Genomic DNA, 20,886 nt, shown 5'->3' with positions numbered 1-20,886 from the left:
TCATTTTTCCCCCAAAAAAACTCAGTCCTGGGCACGCAGGGGCTGGGTTTGTGTTTGCTGATCTCCATCCTTAGGAATTCCACCCACGTGCTGCACTTTTGATGGAGTCTGGCCTCCTCTGGAGCTGAGTGACTTTGCTAAATCCAAGCAGACGTGCTGAGCACGCCAGAGGCTCCCTCCTGAATCCTGAACAAGGTGCAGAACAATCCTGTTTCCCCTTCTTCCTAAAGGGATGGAGCCACCTCAGAGCTGGGGCCAGGAGCACACAGGCAGTGCTGGTACCACCCAGGATGTCCAGCTGCTCCCAACTTTCAGGGGAAAACTGAGTCCAACCAGCTCTGCTTTTGGCTGCAACAAAAAGGATCCTGAAATCCCCCACAAACAAGGCTGAAAGCAGGAGGAAAGCCTAAAAGGAAGGAAAATTGGGAAATTGGCCCCCTAAGGGTGGGCAGGGGAGGCTGGGGACCCTGCAGAGCAAGGGGCAGCCACACAATCCCTGCAGGAGCAGAGCTGTCCTCCTTCCAGCAGAGCCAAACACCACCAAACCAGGGATTCACTCCAATATTTGCTGTGCTTTCTGGTGGCTGTGCTCGTTTCCTCAAAAGGGAGAGGGAGTGACACAAAAATCTGCTGCACAAAATATCTGCTGTGCTGCTGAGAGCAGGCAGACAATCAGCTCATCAGCAGAGCAGCCTCTTGCTCTCATCACCCACTTCAGCTAATGGGTTAAATATTTTTTGGGTTTGGGAAACAAGTGTGCATAAATAATGTTCTGCACCATCTGCTTGTGATTAATATTAGTGTTGAGAAGTGAAAGAATTTAAACAAGAGCCAAAAGGGGTCATTATGCTCCCATTACCAGGGCTTGCTTAATACAAATGATTTCTATGAAGCATCATTATGGAGGATGAACAAGTTCTCCTCGTGATGGAGCTGCCTGAGTAGTTTCACCTCTCTGCAAACAAACAGGACCTCCAAGCTCTCACTCACCAGTAAACAGAACCATCAGAGGTTCAGCTTTTTGAACACCAAACATTTCGCTCCTTGGTGGCATTGAAAAGCAAACAAATTCATGATTGTGTGAGGGGAAAAAAAAAAAGGAAAAAAAACAAAGCCCTGAGATGCTTTTAAAGGTGTCTCTTGACTTCTCCTGGCTTTATAAAACAGCAAACAGCAACAGGCCGGGTTCAAGGAAGGCAGCAGCGTGGTTTGGCAGAGGCCAGGATTAATTTTTTTTTTAAAATGAGCCTTAAGTGGTCCATGAGTGGGCAAGCTTTACATACAGACATACATAAATGCATGGAAACACAGAATGTGTGCTCAGCTTTACATCCAGACATAAATAAATGCATGGAAACACAGAATGTGTGCTCAGTTTTACATCCAGACATAAATAAATGCATGGAAACACAGAATGTGTGCTCAGCTTTACATCCAGACATAAATAAATGCATGGAAACCCAGAACCTGGGATGGCTTGGGAGGGAGGGGACCTTAAAGCTCATCCTGTCCCCCCTGCCATGGGCAGGGACCCTTCCACTGTGCCAGGATGGTGAATCCCCAAACAGCCCTGGGTTTGTCTGGGCCCTGATGCTGATTGCATCCCCCAGAAACAAAACAGCAAAGGGGGGGAGGCAAATCTGCAGCTCTGGACATCTCTGGTGAAATCCTCAGCAAACAGCCAGATGGGTTTTTACCTTTAACAAAAGCTTTGGTCAAATTCTGCCTGCCCAGAGGTGTGGCTGGCTCACCTCAAGCCTTTCAAAAAGCTTGGATTTGATGATCTTAAAGGGGTTTTTTTCCAGCCTTAATCTTTCCACGATTCCATGGCTTGTGAAAAGCAAATGGAAATTCTATCTACAGCGTTTTGACATAATAATAACAGCAATAACATTATTATTATTATTAATAAAAATAACAATAGTGAGAAGATGGGAATGCTCCTCCAGTGCCTGTCCCTCCCAACCAGAACAAAGGAGTGGAATATCCTTGGATTTCTGATATCCTGGAGAAAAAGGGGATGGTCTGAGTGATGCACACACCTCCTCCTGCCAGAGAGCAGATCTCCAGGCCCTCAATTCTCCCTCTTTCCAAACCAGCAACACTTCCAGAACTTTCATCTAAAACCTGAGCAGGAAGTGAGGTGCCCAAACCACGAAATAAATAACTATTTGTGGTATATATAAACAGCCCCAAGACTCAGAGAGCCAAGTCACCCATCCAGCTCAGTACAATTAAACACAAGTGGGTAACATTGATTTCCTGCAATTCCTTTAAGAAGCAGGTGTGAACAAAGCAAAACACAGCAGATAAAATGCCCACGGTCTATACTTATTCTTGAACCTAACAGATTCCGGTTTGTCTTTAGACAAACTTTGACTTTGTACATGATTAGACTTGTTTAATTGCTAATTCTGTTTTAAATCTAAGTTAATTTCTCATTACCCTTCCATTTCTACTTCTTATCCTCTGGGGAAAAGAGCACACTTATCATTGGGACATTCTCACATCTTCCAAGGCAGTGCTGGAGGTGTTAATCTTATGTTTATGTTTGATGTGGGTGCGATGACTCCAGCTCGGGTTTATTAATATGCACGGCTATCACCTCATTAGTTGTGAGCTTTGTTTTGAAGTGAAGCTGTAATATTTGCTGAGATGTCTGATCTGCAATAAAAGACTTGCTCATTGTTTGTTTCCTCCTCTTCAATCCCCTGCTCCAGCCCTGGCACTGCCGCTGCCCTTCCCGGGAAATTCCTGACGCCCGCCCTGCCCTGGGTGGCACGGCAGGAAAACCAGGAGCCAGAACTCCTCCTCTGACCTCTGAGCACCCAGACCAGGAGACAGCTGAAGGACATCACCTGGAGAAACAGCCACAGCCACCTGCCTGCCATTCCCTCCCTCTGTCCTGCTTTGGACACTCAGGAATTCCCATTTTCTGCAGCCCAGAAAGGGCAGGATGGAGGGAGCAGGCACAGGGTGCAGCAGATGGAAAGAAAGGGAAGGGAGGATGAGGGGGGAGAGGTTTTCAGGAGATTTTCTTGGTTCCTGGCCTTTTGCAAGAGGACAAATCCTGCCATCCTTGGGCCTCCCTGGTTTCCAACACCCCACAGGTGAATTCAGGATCCCCTGAGCTGCTCCTTCCTCAGGAGGGACCTGGGTTACTGCTCCAGGATCAGGGAGCAGATGTGGGAACACACAGCAACATCAGGGGCCAGAGCAGCAACCCCCAGACTCCTTGGAAACATTCAAAATTGGCTGAGTTTCTATTTTTTTTCCCTATTATTTTGGAAGCCTGCTGTAGGGGGAATGGGCTTCTCTTTTCTTTAAACAGCATTTCCCACGTTGGTTTTTGAAGTTTCAGTGGATCTGAATGAATTTTTCCAAGCAGACACATTTTAAACAAAATTTAACAGTAAGAAGCAAGGAATAAATGAGAAGGTTAAAAAAACCACCCTGAATCAGCTGCAGGAAAGAGAACAAACAGCAAAACCCCAAAAGTGACTTATGTCCAAGCAGGTTTAAAGCCCTCCCCTGTCCCTGACCGTGGCAGGGGACATGATTTTACAGATCTGAGCCTCCAGCAGCACTTGTGGCTGTCACCTGAGATTTCTGAAGCACCAAAGACAATTCACTGCCTATTTTCTGTTTCCACTGCAGTCAAACATCTCATTTCCACGCTGATTTTTTCCAACTGGGCACCTGTTTGCAACCCTAAGCTTCCAAATCCCTGTAAAATTTTTCTCTTCAGGGGAGGAGGGAGGGCAATAAAAGAGCAATGAAAATGTTTTACAAGGAAGTGTGCAAGGTTAATGAGTGAGATCCATTCTGCATTACCCCACTGGACTCAAAGCAGATGTTTGCTTGGTCTTTGGAGAAAGTGATGCAAAAATTTCACTGGAAAACACAAAACATCTCTCTACTCACCTCTGTGTAAAATCTTCAGGCTCCATAAATAGGTCAGGCCTTTCACAACCTTTAGGTAAAAGAAAGGAAAAAAATAAAATCACATTTTAGGGATTCCTAAATTCCCACCTCGTCCTCCCTTCCCTTTTTCCCTGTTTGCTGCACCCTGTGCCTTTTCCTTTACTCTCTTTAATTCACTCAGTGCAAATGTGGAACTTTTCCTCTTGAGCTGTGAAAATTTGAAAATTCCTTCATTTTCCTCTCATGCTGGCCCAAACACAAAACCACAAATCCTGCTGCATCTCACAGCAGAGAAACAACAGCTCCCACACCACAATTCCTAAAATCAAATACAACCCCTAAAACACAATTCCTAAAAGCAAATACAACTCCTGAACCTGGGCAGGTTTCAAAATTTGCTCCTTTCACCACCAAAGCTGCTAAAGCCAAACTCCAAACCCAGTTACTGCAGCACAGAACTCAGCCAGCACAAAATTCCAGCCCTCAAAAATCCCAGCCCCCAAAAATCCCAGCCCCCCAAAATCCCAGCCCATCCCATCCCTGCTGGCTTTTCCACACTCTCCCTCTCTGAGGTGAAATTTAATTCCATTTCCAGAGGTTTTCCTCACGGCTCTCCAGAACAATGAAGCATTTCTGACACTGTCAGAGTTGTGTGAGTTCTGCAGTCAGGACAATTCATTTTCTGAGCAGCCCAAAATGAAATTATTTATGTGGCAGGGATTGAGCAGAAGTGCTAAAAGTGACACAGGGTGAAAGCAGAGAGCACAGACATTTTCTGCCTTCCTCCTGGATTAGAAACTCTTCCAAAATTTAAGATTTATTCTGTAAGAAAAACGATGCTGGGTGGAATCAGAATCTTTTTGCAAAGCAAATAATGATGGTGGAGCCCAAAGAAATTGCTCCAGGAGATAATTCCTCCCTTAAACTCACTCCAAACTCAAACATCTCCCGGCCTCAGATGCTTTTTACCTTTAACAAAAGCTTTGGTCAAATTCTGCCTGCCCAGAGGTGTGGCCTGTTCACCTCCAGCCTTTCAAAAAGCTTGGATTTGATGATCTAAAAGGGTTTTTTCCAACCTTAATCCTTCTGTGATTCCATGGCTTATGAGAAGCAAATGGAAATTCTACCTACAGCGTTTTGACATAACAATAACAGCAGTAACATTAAAATAGTATTATTTAATAACAAATAAATATAAATATATAATTATAAATATACATGCAAGTGTAAATATAAATTGTAATCTACCAATGCAAAAATAAATCAAGGAGATGCAACCCTTCAAACCTCCTCCAATGGCCAAAGGGATTTTCAGAACAGTAAACTCTTTGATAATTAAAAATGTATTTGGACTACTGAAAATCTTTAAAAACATAGGAAATTATTCAGTTTAAAGCAAGCATCCATTTAAAGAAGGAGGGAAACATTTCTCAGGAAGCAAACCAACAGCTGTGAGTTATTAAACATCTCTACCATGGCACATGTGCTGGGTGAGCAGCGAGGGGAGCCATGGAATCGACCAAACTCTCCCTTCAGACTCCCTGGGCGTACAAAGGAATAAAAAAGGAGTTTTTCCCTTTATCCTGGGCTGCAAATCCGCTGACAGGAGCCCCCCAGATGGACCCAGCTCGTTATTCACTCCCCTTACATTTGCCTATTAGGGAAGGACTCTCCAGCATTAAATATCATTCTAAAACTGGAGGGGAGAATCTTTTGATGGAAGCTGGAGCAGGAATTATTGGCATTCAGCGGAGGAGGCTTTACAACAATGCCTTGACAAAGCCTTGACACAAAAAGTGCCTCCACCTGCTGTCAATCTCTCCCTCTGTGACAGTTCAAGTGCACATCCTTCCAGGGAGAGCTTCAATCACCGCAGCACAGAGCACAGTGTCACTGCTCCGGGGGGACACAAAGGTGGGAAGGGGCAGAGGGGCTGGGACAGCCCCAGCACCGCCCCAGGGCTCCCCAAATCCCAACACCAGGGAAATAAACCCAGCAGGAAGGAGAGGCACTGGGGGAGATCTGCCCTCCCCACTGCTGGAGCCTCGGGAGGGAGCAGGGATGGATCCCAGAGCCAGGGCAGGATCCCATCTCCACATCTGCTGGGAGCCTGGGACTGCCCAGCCTGGAGAGGAGCAGCTCCAGGGTGACCCAGGGGTGACTGCAGTGCCAGGGATGGAGAGAGAATTCCCAAGGGATGGAGGGAATCACTGCCAGAGGGCAGGGCTGGATGGGACACAGGAACTGGGAACTGTTCCTGGGGCTGCCCCTGCATCCCTGGAATGCCCAAGGCCAGGCTGGACAGGGAGCCATCCCCTGTGCCCTGTCCCTCCATCCCTTGTCCCAGCCCCTCTCCAGCTCTCCCTGGATCCTTCCCTTCTCCAGGGGAGCATTCCCAGCTCTGGAATTGCCCCCCATCCGTGCCAAGCCTGGCTGGGAAGGCAGAAGATGGCCAAGGCAAACCCAGTGGTGCCCTCCAGAACCACTCAGGCTGGAAAAGCCCTCCCAGACCAACGAGGCCAAGCCCAGAAATCCCAGAGCTGGAGCCAGAGGAGTGCTGGGGTGCAGGGAATGCCTGCAGGTGCTGCACCCTTCTCCTCTGGAGAAGCTTCCCTGTAAAGCTCCCACAAACTGCAATTCCCAGATGTGCAGGTCACACCTGGGTTAGCAGCAGCATCCACGGATTTGTGCACTGGCCATGTCTTGGGAGAATAAAAAAAAATAAAAATGACTGTGGATATGGGAATGAAAAAAAAAAAAAACTGGGGGAAAGAAATGCTGGAAGCTGCAGGTTTGGTCTCCAAATCCACCCATGGAGCTGCAGCTGCTGTCTGTCTGTCTGTCCTCCCACAGCAAGGCCAGCAGCTGGGCAATCCCAAGGGGATCCCAAGGGCTCAGCACAAAGGTGCCCCAGCCCCCCAAAAGGCTCTGCTGCCCCTCAGACACAGCCTGGGGAGCCTCAAAGGAGCCCCTGGGCAATTCCAGGGAAACAAAGGCTCCTGCTGCCTCCTCCAACAGCTCCAGGGTGCCAAAAATCAGCTCCAGAGCCCAGGAGCTGCCAGGGCTGGCTCAGCCTCAGCGCCCACCTTCTGCTCCCAGAGCAGCAGGCAAGGGGGAGGCTTCCCCTCCCTGCAGCTCCTGTGTTCCCCCCTTCCTGAGCCCTGCTCTGCACTGGGAACAGGAAGCAGGAAATAAAAACCAGGAAAAGTGAGATATCCACCTCAGGGAGTCAGGCTCACAGGCAGGAAATAGGGAATAAAATCACCAGGAAAAGTGAGATATCCACCTCAGGGAGTCAGGCTCACAGGCAGGAAATAGGAAATAAAAACTAGGAAAAGCAAAATATCCACCTCAGGGAGTCAGGCACACAGGCAGGAAATAGGAAATAAAATCACCAGGAAAGTGAAATATCCATGTCAGAGAGCCAGGCTCATGACTAGGAAATAGGAAATAAAATCACCAGGAAAAGTGAGATATCCATGTCAGGGAGCCAGGCTCATGACTAGGAAATAGGAAATAAAATCACCAGGAAAAGTGAGATATCCATGTCAGGGAGCCAGGCTCACGAGTAGGAAATAGGAAATAAAATCACCAGGAAAAGTGAAATATCCACCTCAGGGAGTCAGGCTCACAGGCAGGAAATAGGGAATAAAATCACCAGGAAAAGTGAGATATCCATGTCAAGGAGTCAGGCTCACAGGCAGGAAATAAAAACTAGGAAAAGTGAAATATCCACCTCAGGGAGTCAGGCTCACAGGCAGGAAATAGGAAATAAAATCACCAAGAAAAGTGAAATATTCACCTCAGGGAGCCAAGCACATAGGCAGGAAATAGGAAATAAAATCACCAGGAAAAGTGAAATATTCATGTCAAGGAGTCAGGCACACAGGCAGGAAATGGGAAATAAAATCACCAAGAAAAGTGAGATATCCATGTCAGGGAGCCAGGCTCACATGCAGGAAATAGGAAATAAAATCACCAAGAAAAGTGAAATATTCACCTCAGGGAGTCAGGCTCCCAGGCAGGAAATAGGAAATAAAATCACCAGGAAAAGTGAAATATCCACCTCAGGGAGCCAGGCTCCCAGACTGACTGATCAGGGACAAAATGACCCCGAGGGGAATGAAAGAACTCCAGATATGGAGACACAAAAGGTGGGGCTGGAGAGCAGCACTGGGGTGAGAGGAGGATGGGAGGGGAGCACCCCTGGAATGGGGGAGATAAACCCAAGGTGTGATGGATTAAACCCACAGCAGGATCAGGAGAAGGAGCAGGAGTGGCAGCTGAGGGATCATCCCAGATGATCCAAGCATCCTCCTCATCCTCAGCAGGAAAATGGGGATACTGTGAGCACCTCCCACTCCCAGAGGGGAGGGGAGATGAAAGATTCTCCCTCTGAGCCGGGGTGAAAAGCTCTGGAGCTGCAGCAGGTACATAATGAGCAGATTTGAAGCTGCTCAGAGGAAGCAGCATCAGAGAGGGATCTTCATCACCCTGGGCAGGCCACACAAATTAAGAGGAAAGGAGAGCTGTGAATTACAATGAACAGAGACTAAATAGCTGCCTGTGTTGGATTAAAGGATTTAAATTGTCAGCTTGATGTATAATGAATGTGAAAAGCCAGCACTTAATTAAATGGCACATGATAGAATAACTTTGTTATGCTTTAAACTGCTTAAGTTATCAAAGTATTCCTTATATTTGGCAATTGTTTTGCAGTACCTCCCTCCCTGCTGAGATCCACCCAGACATTGGTCATTACCCTCTGCTCAGCTGTGGGCAAAGAGGGATTTTTTTGAACTTTTGAATTTTCTGCTGGTCTGTAATTTGAGTTTTCAATCATGGCCAGTGAATTTCCAGCAGCTGGAGGTGGCAGAGCCCCAAGGATGAGCTGCCAGGGGCTTCAAGGATCCCACTCGAGACCAAACCCAGGAGATGTGGGGGTTCTGCAGGCAGCACAGCCTCACCACCCCAAAACTGACCCCAATTAACCCTTCCCTGGGGCTGCTCAGGTGTGCAAGGGCTGAGAGACTTCATCCTCCTTGAGCAGAACACAGAAAATCTGCTCTGCCTCTGCATTTTGGGGGCAGGAACCAACCCAACCCTGCAGGAAAACCCAGAGAACAACCAAAGAGAGAGGGGCTGGAAAAGCAAGGGAGACCCTGTGGGCAGAACGAGGACAGCCAGGATGGGAATGACACCCCCAGAGACAAAGGACCCCCAGAGCACCCTGAGCCACCTCCTGAAGGCTCCAGGGGCTGATGAAAGAAATAATTTAATAAATCAGGGGGATTAAAAGCACCTCTCCATCCTGATGGGAAGAAGTGCTGACAGGAAGGGACGTGGCCACACAGACTTTTGTTCCCTCATCCCACTCCACTCACCCCATCCTTTCACACAGGTTTGAGTCACAGAGTCCTGGAATGGTTTGGGCTGGGAGGGACCTTAAATCCCACCCAGTGGGACAGGGCAGGGACACCTCCCACTGCCCCAGGTGGGGCATCCAGCCTGGGATGGGACACTCCAGGGATCCAGGGGCAGCCCCAGCTGCTCTGGGAATTCCATGCCAGCCAGCAATTCCTTCCCAAAATCCATCTCAATCTCCCCTTCCCCACTCTGGAGCCATTCCCTGTGTGCTGTCCCTCCATCCTCGTCCCCAGCCCCTCTCCAGCTCTCCTGGAGCCCTCTCCTCTGCAGGCTGGACCCCCCCAGCTCCCCCCTTTCCCCAGAGCCCAGCAGGGGATGGGCATTCCACAATCCCAGAGGTCTGGTGGCCATTCCAGGGCAGCTTTCCCTCCTACAACAATTCCAGGGCAGCTTTCCCTCCTCCCAGAGCACAGGGATGGGCTGGAGCAGCAGGAGAGGGGAAGGACCCTCCTCTCCCAGGGATCCTACAACAATTCCAGGGCAGCTTTCCCTCCTCCCTGAGCACAGGGATGGGCTGGAGGAGCAGGAGAGGGGAAGGACCCTCCTCTCCCAGGGATCCTACAACAATTCCAGGGCAGCTTTCCCTCCTCCCTGAGCACAGGGATGGGCTGGAGGAGCAGCACAGAGGAAGGACCCTCCTCTCCCAGGGATCCTGGAGCTGCCCCAGCCCTGCACTGAACACCCAAACCCACATTTTCCACCCCCCCAGGCCAGGACTGAGAGATAAAAAGCAATGGATTACTCACAGCCACCGCTATCCTTCCGAGAACGTGTTCTGGAATCTTCCTATAAACATCCAGGGACCCCCCTGCGGGGACAAACAGCATGTGCTCAGGGGGTGCCAGGTGAAACTGTGCCCCAGATTTGAAGCCCCAAGGGTTTTCTGGGCCTTGGTTATTAATAAAAACACCCTCAGTGATAGAGCAATAACTGTGGCAGAAATAACTGGCCTCAAAAACCTCCCAAGCCCTGCAGAAACACACCAAGCACGCTCAGGGAGCCTCCTAACACATCCCTGAGTTCTGCTTGTGGCATTGATACTCACAAAACAGCAGTGACAAAATGTAAGAAAACCTTTCAGTCAGGAATATCAACAGTAAAGAACTCCCAACTGTGTGGGAAAATGTCTTGGGGATAACAAAATCATCCCAAAAAGCAGATTTCAAGGTCCAAAGTAGCCCAACTCTTGTCCCCTAAAGCTGGTGCTACCATTCTGTGGTATCCAATATTTATACTCATGATTCAATGGATAGAAACACCCAATTAAATGGATATAAATATCCATTTCATGTCCATGATTAAAGCCATCCCCTCCTGCCATCACAGCAGGCAGGGTTTGTCCGTGTCCACACTGATGCCTGAAATAAAATTCCTGGAGAAGCAGCTGAAGTTTCCCCAGTAAACCCAGAATGGGAAAGAAGCTGGCACAGCCCTGTCAGCATCCCCCATTCCTGGGGACAGGGAATTCCCTCTAAATCCCTACAGACCTTCCCAAGGGATGGGGAAACCTCCCTTCTCTTCTGCAAAAAAAAAAAACAAACAAACTCATAACAAAGTCAGAGTCCAAAATGTCCCTGGGCTGGAACACAAACTCTTAAGGCAATGAAAAATTTAAAACTGAGAATTAAAAATCTGGCAAACTGCTGCAGCAGGGCACTGCCCCTGCTTCTCCTCAGGAACATCCCAAATTCCCAAGGGCTGGGGCAGCTCTGGAATTCCGGGCTGCGGGGTCAGAGATGGTTTTGGGGTGAGGATTCACGTGGGGAGGAACTCGGCAGCGAGCTGGGAAACAGCTGGGCTGGAAAATAACTCCCTGCCTGGTAATTAAGAGAGCATTTCCACTGCAAACAGCCAGGACATGGGGTTAATAGATTTCTTGAGAGGAAAAGCTGTTTTGGCTATCAAAACACTACCAGTGAGGAACAGCTGTTTTGTCAGCGAGGACAGATTGCACGGGAGGCTCAAATATCAAACCACAAATTAAGGCTGCCTTTATTCCTCTTCTATTTACATTTTCCATAAAAGTAAGGGAAGTTCCACGCAGGGAAAATGCAGAATGTCCCCCCAACCCCGATTCCAGCCCGCTCTGGGTTTTTAACTACCTGCAGGATTATTAATACTCGGCATTTTCGAGCCTTACTGTTGCATTTCGTTCTGCCAAAAAAAAATTTCTCTCGTTTAATCACTTAGCAATCAAAAGCAAAGTGGATCCACTACTCACCATCCATGAACTCTGTGCACAATGAAATCCTGTTTTCTACAAAAAAAGCACCATAAAATCCTATGATATACGAGGAGTCACACTGGGAAAAGAGAGGGAAAAAAGCCACGAGGCCGTTTTAAAATCTGCTGTAAGAAAACTGAAGGAAAAAGAATTCCAAGGGTAAAACCCACATACCTTGTAAAGAATTTCTAACTCAGACATGATCTGCTTCTGCAGCTCCAGTGTTATATCCAAGGGTATGACCTGAAAGACAGAAAGACACAGAGCTCACGTAAAAGGGAAGGGAGTAATTCCAAACAAAAATCCTGAAGATCCACGGAATAACGACCATTGTGGGGTAACAAGGAGGAGAGGAACAGGTGGGAAGAGTATTTTACCAGGAAGGAAATTTCCTCACCATCCCAACTGCCCAGCAGGGCCAAAGCAGCAGGGACTGCAGCCAAAGTGGGCTGCACTTCTGCAATCCTGAATTCCCAGGATTTTTCAGGCCCAGAAATTCACACTGAAATTCAAACTGAACACAGAATTCCTTGCCACAGTTCTTTGAAGACCTGAAAACTCAGTTATGAAGCTCTGCTTTACCAACCAAGCCAGGCTCAGTGCCCCCAGCCAACCCTTCCCTGTTCCAGGCTGAAGGGCAGCAGAATTCAGCCAGGTTCCAGAACCAGCAGAACAAACTTCCCAGGAATTGTGCTGACAGAACAGAACAGAACAGAGCACAGGGAGCCCCTCTCCCACCCAGCACCAAAATGTGGCTCCAGGAAAAACCAATAACCTGCCTCTTCCCAGAGCTGCTGCGGGGTTATTTGTAAAAGCTGTCACTAAACTAAATTGTGAGTGGAGCACAGGGCTGCCAAGAAGCATTTAACACACTTGTCCAGATCAATAACCATTTGCCAACGATATTCCCTCACATTTTTTCCAGCGTGAAAACCTCAGGAATTCACCTGCTGGGATCCCACCAGCACTGTGCTTTGGATTGCACCAAATTCACCAAAATTCCATCATCTGGCTCACTCCTGACCCCAGCCAGGAATTAATTCCCCTGACCCAGGACCAAAATCACCCCTGGCCCAGCATGAGGAAAGGTCTGGGGCTCGTTTACATTACCCTAATTAAAAGCACCCCAATCATGAGGATAACCTGGCAGAGCAGAGTTTTCCCATTTCCAGGTGCCCAGGACACCAAGGGAAGGCACAGACAGAGGAATGACGAGATCATTTCACCCCAAAATTAATCAGGGGAGATCAGCCTCACTTCCTCTGCAGAATTATTTTACTGTTCTCCTCCAGCTGGAAATGTGTGGCTGGTGTGACCCCACCTCACGTCAAGGCTGCAGGAAATTTCTTTATTTGCAGCACAAAAAGAGGGGGGAAATAATTATAATATTTAAATATTCATATCTGCATTGATCATCTCCTTTTGTGTGAAATTTCCAAGCCTGTTTTGTAGAGGTAAAAAAAAACTGCCAGGGATTGATGAGGTGACAGTTCCCAGCACGGGCTGGAAATGTGTTAAACCCAAAAAAAAACCCAAAAAATCTCCTCAGAGTCATTGGTGCTAAGGATGAAGCTGGAAATGAAGATTTGGATGCAAATTCCTGGGATGGTTTGGGTGGGAAAGGGATCTCATTCCACCTCCCCCATCCCAGGGTGCTCCAAGCCCTGTGCAGGGACACTCCAGGATGGGGAATCCAGAATCTCCCTGGAACATTCAATAATTGAATGTTTTTTGGGGTTTTTTTCCTAAACCAAGAACTCTGCAGCACCAATCATTATTTCCCTGGGATCCCCCTGGGAACATTCAATAACTGAATGTTTTTTGGGGTTTTTTCCCTAAACCAAGAACTTTGCAGCACCAATCATCATTTCCCTGGGATCCCCCTGGGAACATTCAATAATTGAATGTTTTTTGGGGTTTTTTTCCCTAAACCAAGAACTTTGCAGCACCAATCGTTATTTCCCTGGGATCCCCCTGGGAACATTCAATAACTGAATGTTTTTTGGGGTTTTTTCCCTAAACCAAGAACTCTGCAGCACCAATCATCATTTCCCTGGGATCCCCCTGGGAACATTCAATAACTGAATGTTTTTTGGGGTTTTTCCCCTAAACCAAGAACTCTGCAGCACCAATCATCATTTCCCTGGGATCCCCCGAGCGTGCCCAGGGTGAAGTGGTTGAGCTGGGGATGGATGCTGGACCAGAAGGGCTTTTTAAAAACAAATTTAAATGACATGCAAATCCTCTGGGAAGTCCTCTGAGCTTCCTCATGATGTTCCTGCCCAAAATTCAGGAATTTTGGAGCCCCACCCATGCCCAGGGGGGAGTTTGGGGAGAGGAGCCCACCTGAAGGAACCCACCCAGGCTGAGCTGAGCCATGATTGACTCCCTGCTCACTTGGAATTAGGGAGAGGCCATGGAAACATCCAGAACAAACAGGGCAATTCATCAGGGCTGTCACAGGTGCCTCCCTGAATTTGCTGCCTCCACCAAAGGGGAGCAGAGCAAAAAGCACAGGTCAGGCTCAGATATTCTGCTTTAATTTAATTAAGGCTCTGTTGTGCTCTACAGCCTGCACAGCTCAGGGGGAATTTGGGGTATTGTGGGCAGGGAGAATAAATAATAAAGGTGATAATCAAATGAAATTCAGCTAAAAGCAGCGCTGGCTCGTGGTTCTCACTGGGATTTTCCCCTTTAAATAGGGAAAAAAATCCCTTTTTCCAAGTCACTAAGTTAAGGTGATGCAAAATATGAAATGTGGTGCATCAGTGGGGGATGATGCTATGGATTATTAGCACTGGGTTGATTATTTACCAGCTGGAAGTGTTTTAGTCAACGGGTTTGTGGTTGTCTTGTGCAATTAAATCTGTGTTTTATAATTTTAAAAAGCCCCAAAGTTACTTTTTTTTGGGGGGGGCTGATGTTTGTGCAGATGAACTAATAATAATTAATATAATTATTAATATATATAATATATAATTAATTATATTATATATAATATATTATATATTATATATAATTATATATAAACATAATATATAATATAATATATAATAATATATTATATAATATAATTATATACAATTATATATAACATTATATAATAATTATATATAATGTATAACAATTATATATAATATATTAATATATAATTAATAATGTCATTAATACTATAATTAATAATTTCATTTACACGCCTAATTTAATTCACAAATTGCACCCAAGATCTGCCCCACTGCTGCTGTCATTTTATGTCAGTTTTAAGTGAATCTTAAGAGAAAATTGGGATTTTTCCCAACCACAAAATTCTACAAATTCCAGGTTTAATCCAGGAGCCCAGCTGCCCTTGGAGGTATCAAAATGTGGGATTTTCAGGCAATTCCCTGGGGGAAAATCCTGAATTTTGGCAATCTGAGCTCATTGGGAATGACTAAATTTACAGTGAATAAATAAATAAATAAATTCATTAATGCAATAAATCAAATTGAGAGCCAAAAATCAGAGGGAGGGGAAGGAAAGCAAGGGCAGGAGAAATTGGGAAAAAAAATAAAATGTCTGGAATTCCTTACCTTCACTGCCAGGATTTTTCCACTACGGACGTGGTAAGCCCTGGGTGAGGAAAAATTTCAATAATTTGAGATTATATAAAATTGCCTCTGCGAGGATGTGCAATACAAATACGCTCATTTCACAGAAAAATGAATTTCACCTCGTGGATTTTCTGTAAATTCAATTTTATCCAGCATTTCTAAAGGAAAACTGAGGAAAACAAGGGATCAAAAAATATGTTTACAAGGGAACCATTTATCAGGGTTTGTATCTTCATTTTTGATATAAAATGCACACATTGAAGGTTTTGATACAGCAGAAAAAGAAACTATAAATGGGAATTTAACAGACTCATTTAGGTTGGAAAAGACTTCCAAAATCAAGTCCAACTTTAAATCTTTGAGTCCAACCTGGAATTTATCCATTTTCAATGGAATTAATTAGGATTATCACTATTATTCAGAACTTTCATGGAGAATCAGGATTATCTCAGTGCCATGGGTATTTTCAGAGCCAAGCAGCTTCACCAAATAAATTGAATTAAACCAGATTATGGCAAATCCCATCTCAGAACTGAAGGACTCACAGAAAATCCCAGCAAAATTCAATTTCTGCATTTATTTGATGATCAGAGGATGCATATAAAGATAGGAAGAATTATTGGTGACGGCCACATTTACCCCAAAATAATTTCCCAGGGTGTTTCAACAGCAGCTTGTCTTAATTTCTGAGGAGAAACACCCAAAATTGGCTGTTTAACAACGACTCGAATATTTCCAACCATGGAAAGGCGAGGAAATAAAGGAAGTTAAAAATAAAAAAACAACTCAAAATCCAATGTAATTTTGCATAAAAACAAAACCATTAAAGGTTTTCCTCTTCACTGGTTTTACTGCCTCACTCTGATTTATGGCAGCACTGGCAGAGACGTGGCACTAACTTTAAAGAATTCCAATATTTTACCTCCCTGCACCTCCAGCAATTATTAGTGAGGAAGAAAAGCTTTAATAGTTGGGTTTTTTTGGCATGTGAAATCACCCTCAGACAGGGCAAAAATGTCATTTAATCTTATTTATCACCCTGAGCGCTCCCCTAATTTCTGGTAATGGCTTGGAAATCCCTGAAAATTTCACCTTAATTTTGTAACTCCTGGGTGAACATTTATGCAATGGAGTGGCACCAGCTTTTAGGGGAGAAAAACCAGAGTTTAGCAAAGCAGAGGGGGAAAAAATCAGTGTAAAAAATGAGATTATCCATGGGAACTTTGACAGAACAGGAGCTGAATCCAGGAATCCACAAATCCACAAATCCAGGAGCTCTGGGGATTAACCAGCAGTGGGAAAACATCCTGGATTTAAGATGATTTCCCAGATTTCAGGGGAGGAAAAAAAGGATTTAGCAAGGCAGAGGGGAAAAAATCAGTGCAAAAAATGAGATTATCCATGGGAACTCTGACAGAACAGGAGCTGAACCCAGGAATCCAAGAGTGGGAATCACCCTGGGTTTGGGATGAGCAGGAACAGGGGATGGAGGGGTTGGGAAGGGATAATCCACATTTCCTGAGCTAACTGGGACCCCACTGGACATCTTAATTAGCTCATCAGGAAAACTGATCCTTTTTCCTCCTAATTTCTGGTGATGGCTCAGAAATTCCTAAAAAATTCACCTTAACTCCTGGATGAACATTTATGCAGCTGATTGGCAATAGATTTTAGGGGGAAAAACCCAGTTTAGCAAGGCAGAGGGGAAAAAATATCAGGGTAGAAAATGAGATTATCCATGGGAACTTGGACAGAACAGGAGCTGAATCCAGGAGCTCTGGGGATGAACAAATCCTAGATTTAAGATGATTTCCCATATTTCAGGAGAGGAAAAAAAGGATTTAACAAGGCAGAGGGGAAAAAAAAATCAGTGAAAAAAAAAGAGATTATCCATGGGAACTTGGATAGAGCTGAATCCAACAGTGGGAATCACCCTGGGTTTGGGAAGGGCAGGAACAGGGGATGGAGGGGTTGGGAAGGGATAATCCACATCTCCTGAGCTAATTGGGACCCCACTGGACATCTTAATTAGCTCATCAGGAAAACTGATCCTTTTTCCTCCTGATTTCTGGTGATGGCTCAGAAATTCCTAAAAAATTCACCTTAACTTAATAACATAATGAACATTTATGCTACTGATTGGCAATAGATTTTAGGGGAATAAAACCCAGTTTAGCAAGGCAGAGGGGAAAAAATATCAGGGTAGAAAATGAGATTATCCATGGGAACTTTGACAGAACAGGAGCTGAATCCAGGAATCCACAAATCCAGGAGCTCTGGGGGTGAACCAAATCCTGGATTAAGATGATTTCCCAGATTTCAGGAGAGGAAAAAAAGGATTTAACAAGGCAGAGGGGAAAAAAAATCAGTGAAAAAAAAAGAGATTATCCATGGGAACTTGGATAGAGCTGAATCCAAGAGTGGGAATCCCCCTGGCTTTGGGAAGGGCAGGACAGGGGATGGAGGGGTTGGGAAGGGATAATCCACATCTCCTGAGCTAATTGGGACCCCACTGGACATCTTAATTAGCTCATCAGGAAAGCTGATCCTTTTTCCTCCTAATTTCTGGTGATTGCTCAGAAATTCCTAAAAAATTCACCTTAACTTAATAACATAATGAATATTTATGCAGCTGATTTGCAATAGATTTTAGGGGGGAAAAACCCAGTTTAGCAAGGCAGAGGGGAAAAAATATCAGGGTAGAAAATGAGATTATCCATGGGAACTTGGACAGAACAGGAGCTGAATCCACAAATCCAGGAGCTCTGGGGGTGAACAAATCCTGGATTAAGATGATTTCCCAGATTTCAGGAGAGGAAAAAAAGGATTTAACAAGGCAGAGGGGAAAAAAAAAAATCAGTGAAAAAAAAAATAAATTATGCATGGGAACTTGGATAGAGCTGAATCCAAGAGTGGGAATCACCCTGGGTTTGGGATGGGCAGGATGGAGTGGTTGGGAAGGGATGCTCCACATCTGCTGGGCTAATTGGGACCCCACTGGACATCTTAATTAGCTCATCAGGAAAATGGATCCTTTTTCCTCCTGGCTCAGAAATTCCTAAAAACTTCACCCTAATTTAACAACTCCTGGGTGAACATTTATGCAGCTGATTGGCAACAGATTTTAGGGGGAAAAATACCAGTTTAGCAAGGCAGAGGGGAAAAAGAGAGTAGAAAATGAGATTATCCATGGGAACTGGGATAGAGCTGATCCATGAATCCAAGAGTGGGAATCCCCCTGGGTTTGGGAAGGGCAGGACAGGGGATGGAGGGGTTGGGAAGGGATGCTCCTCATCTGCTGGGCTAACTGGGACCCCACTGGACAGCTTAATTAGCTCATCAGGAAAACTGATCCTTTTTCCTCCTGATTTCTGGTGATGGCTCAGAAATTCCTAAAAAATTCACCTTAACTTAATAACATAATGAACATTTATGCTGCTGATTGGCAATAGATTTTAGGGGAATAAAACCCAGTTTAGCAAGGCAGAGGGGAAAAAATATCAGGGTAGAAAATGAGATTATCCATGGGAACTTGGACAGAACAGGAGCTGAATCCAGGAGCTCTGGGGATGAACCAAATCCTGGATTAAGATGATTTCCCAGATTTCAGGAGAGGAAAAAAAGGATTTAACAAGGCAGAGGGGAAAAAAAAATCAGTGAAAAAAAAAAGAGATTATCCATGGGAACTTGGATAGAGCTGAATCCAAGAGTGGGAATCACCCTGGGTTTGGGAAGGGCAGGAATAGGGGATGGAGGGGTTGGGAAGGGATAATCCACATCTGCTGGGCTAATTGGGACCCCACTGGACATCTTAATTAGCTCATCAGGAAAATGGATCCTTTTTCCTCCTGGCTCAGAAATTCCTAAAAACTTCACCCTAATTTAACAACTCCTGGGTGAACATTTATGGAGCTGATTGGCAACAGATTTTAGGGGGGAAAATACCAGTTTAGCAAGGCAGAGGGGAAAAAGAGTGTAGAAAATGAGATTATCCATGGGAACTGAGATAGAGCTGAACCCATGAATCCAAGAGTGGGAATCCCCCTGGGTTTGGGATGGGCAGGACAGGGGATGGAGGGGTTGGGAAGGGATAATCCACATCTGCTAAGCTAATTGGGACCCCACTGGACAGCTTAATTAGCTCAACAGGAAAACTGGTCCTTTTTCCTCCTGATTTCTGGTGATGGCTCAGAAATTCCTAAAAACTTCACCCTAATTTAATGACTCCTGGGTGAACATTTATGCAACTGATTGGCAACAGATTTTAGGGGAAAAACCCCAGTTTACCAAGGCAGAGGGGGAAAAAAATCAGTGAAAAAAAATGAGATTATCCCTGGGAACTTTGATAGAGCTGAACCCATGAATCCAAGAGTGGGAATCACCCTGGCTTTGGGAAGGGCAGGACAGGGGATGGAGGGGTTGGGAAGGGATGCTCCTCATCTGCTGGGCTAACTGGGACCCCCCTGGACAGCTCAGTTAGCTGCTGGGGAAAGCTGATCCATTTTCCAGGGAGGGATGAGCGGCTGGAGCAGGTGAGAGGGAGGAGGTGATGATTTAATGATGATGGTGCCAGGTCAGCCGTGGAGGGCCGGGCTCAGGTTCCCGCAGGGGCAGGGACCCGGTGTGGTTTACAGAGCACTGACAGCACCCTCTGAACATTTAATTATGGCTGGGACTGGCTCACAAAGAGCTGGGCTGGCCTGGGGGATGCCAGGGGGGCAGGAGTTTGTTTACTCCAGGCTGATCCAGCAGCTCAGCTGTCCCAGCCTTGCCCTGCACAATGGCTGCAAAGTGATTAATGGAGCTGGGAAGGAGCTTTGGTTACACCTGAAGACAACCCTACACCTCTGTGGTGTTTTAATTAACAGCCAACACCTCCAATTAGGCTGGAGCTGCCGCAGTAATTACCCCTTCCGAGGGAAAAGGGATTTTCTGGGATGTTCTGTGGGGCTGGGAGGTGGAATTGGTCATTTTGGGTGTGGGCAGCACTGCAAAGTCCTGAACTGAACAGCTTCATGCAGGTTCTGAGAGATGAACCACAAACCCTGCAGGACAATGAGCACACATGAGGAAAACCAGGCTTTGAGTCAATCCCTGGCTGTCTGTGAGGGGGTCAGACCAAAATCCCCTCTCCAAGCCCCATCTCCCAGGTCCTGGTGCCACCTCCAGCAGTGGAGTGCCAAACCCAGCACTGCAGAACAGGCAGGGAAAGCAGCAAAGCCCCAAAGGCTCCTCCATAAAGGGTGGAGATGGACTGAGAGCTGGTGATCTGAGGGCTGGGTGGATTGGAAATTGGGTGGGGAGAGGAGGAATTCTGAGTTCTGTGTGTTTCTCTTTAGATACAGTTGTAGGTTAATAAAGTTTTCCCCCTTTATTCCTAAGCTGGAGCCTGCTTGGCTCTATTCCTGGTCACATCTCCCAGCAGACACCAGGGAGAAGGCATTCCCATGGAGCCAGGCTCAAACCACCACATTCCTGGGGAACAAAAATGGGGAACAGCAATGTCCATCCCTGCCTCCCCATTCCCACCAGAACTCTGCACCCATCCCAAGCCCCTGCTCCCATCCCAGCAGCTCCCAGGCAAGGCTGGCACAGCTTTGTCAAATATTTCACTGCCCCTGGCTGTAAAAACCCCATCCCCAGAGATCTGAAGAGCCAAATCCTTCAGCTGGACTTTGTCTCCTGCACTCTGGTCCCTCAGGGGTGCTGTGGCCAAAATCT

The 20,886-nt window shown here is 46.2% G+C and overlaps 1 protein-coding gene across 1 annotated transcript in view; it reads right to left on the bottom strand.

Annotated features, from left to right (window-relative positions):
* The window catches only part of MAP2K5 (mitogen-activated protein kinase kinase 5), a 116,716-nt gene that overhangs the window by 58,941 nt on the left and 36,889 nt on the right, over positions 1-20,886 (bottom strand). The window contains exons 9-13 of the mRNA XM_084213457.1: positions 15,145-15,184; positions 11,750-11,818; positions 11,573-11,654; positions 10,098-10,159; positions 3,925-3,973 (exon numbers count right to left, since the gene is read on the bottom strand). Coding sequence (XP_084069583.1) covers positions 3,925-3,973; positions 10,098-10,159; positions 11,573-11,654; positions 11,750-11,818; positions 15,145-15,184 — 302 coding nt within the window. The remainder of the gene's footprint in view (positions 1-3,924; positions 3,974-10,097; positions 10,160-11,572; positions 11,655-11,749; positions 11,819-15,144; positions 15,185-20,886) is intronic.

Source organism: Fringilla coelebs (genome assembly GCF_963513975.1).
Source record: "Fringilla coelebs genome assembly, chromosome: 12".
Classification (NCBI taxonomy): Eukaryota; Metazoa; Chordata; class Aves; order Passeriformes; family Fringillidae; genus Fringilla; species Fringilla coelebs.
The sequence above is the reverse complement of the archived record's forward strand: the minus strand, read 5'-3'. Positions and strand labels throughout refer to the sequence as shown.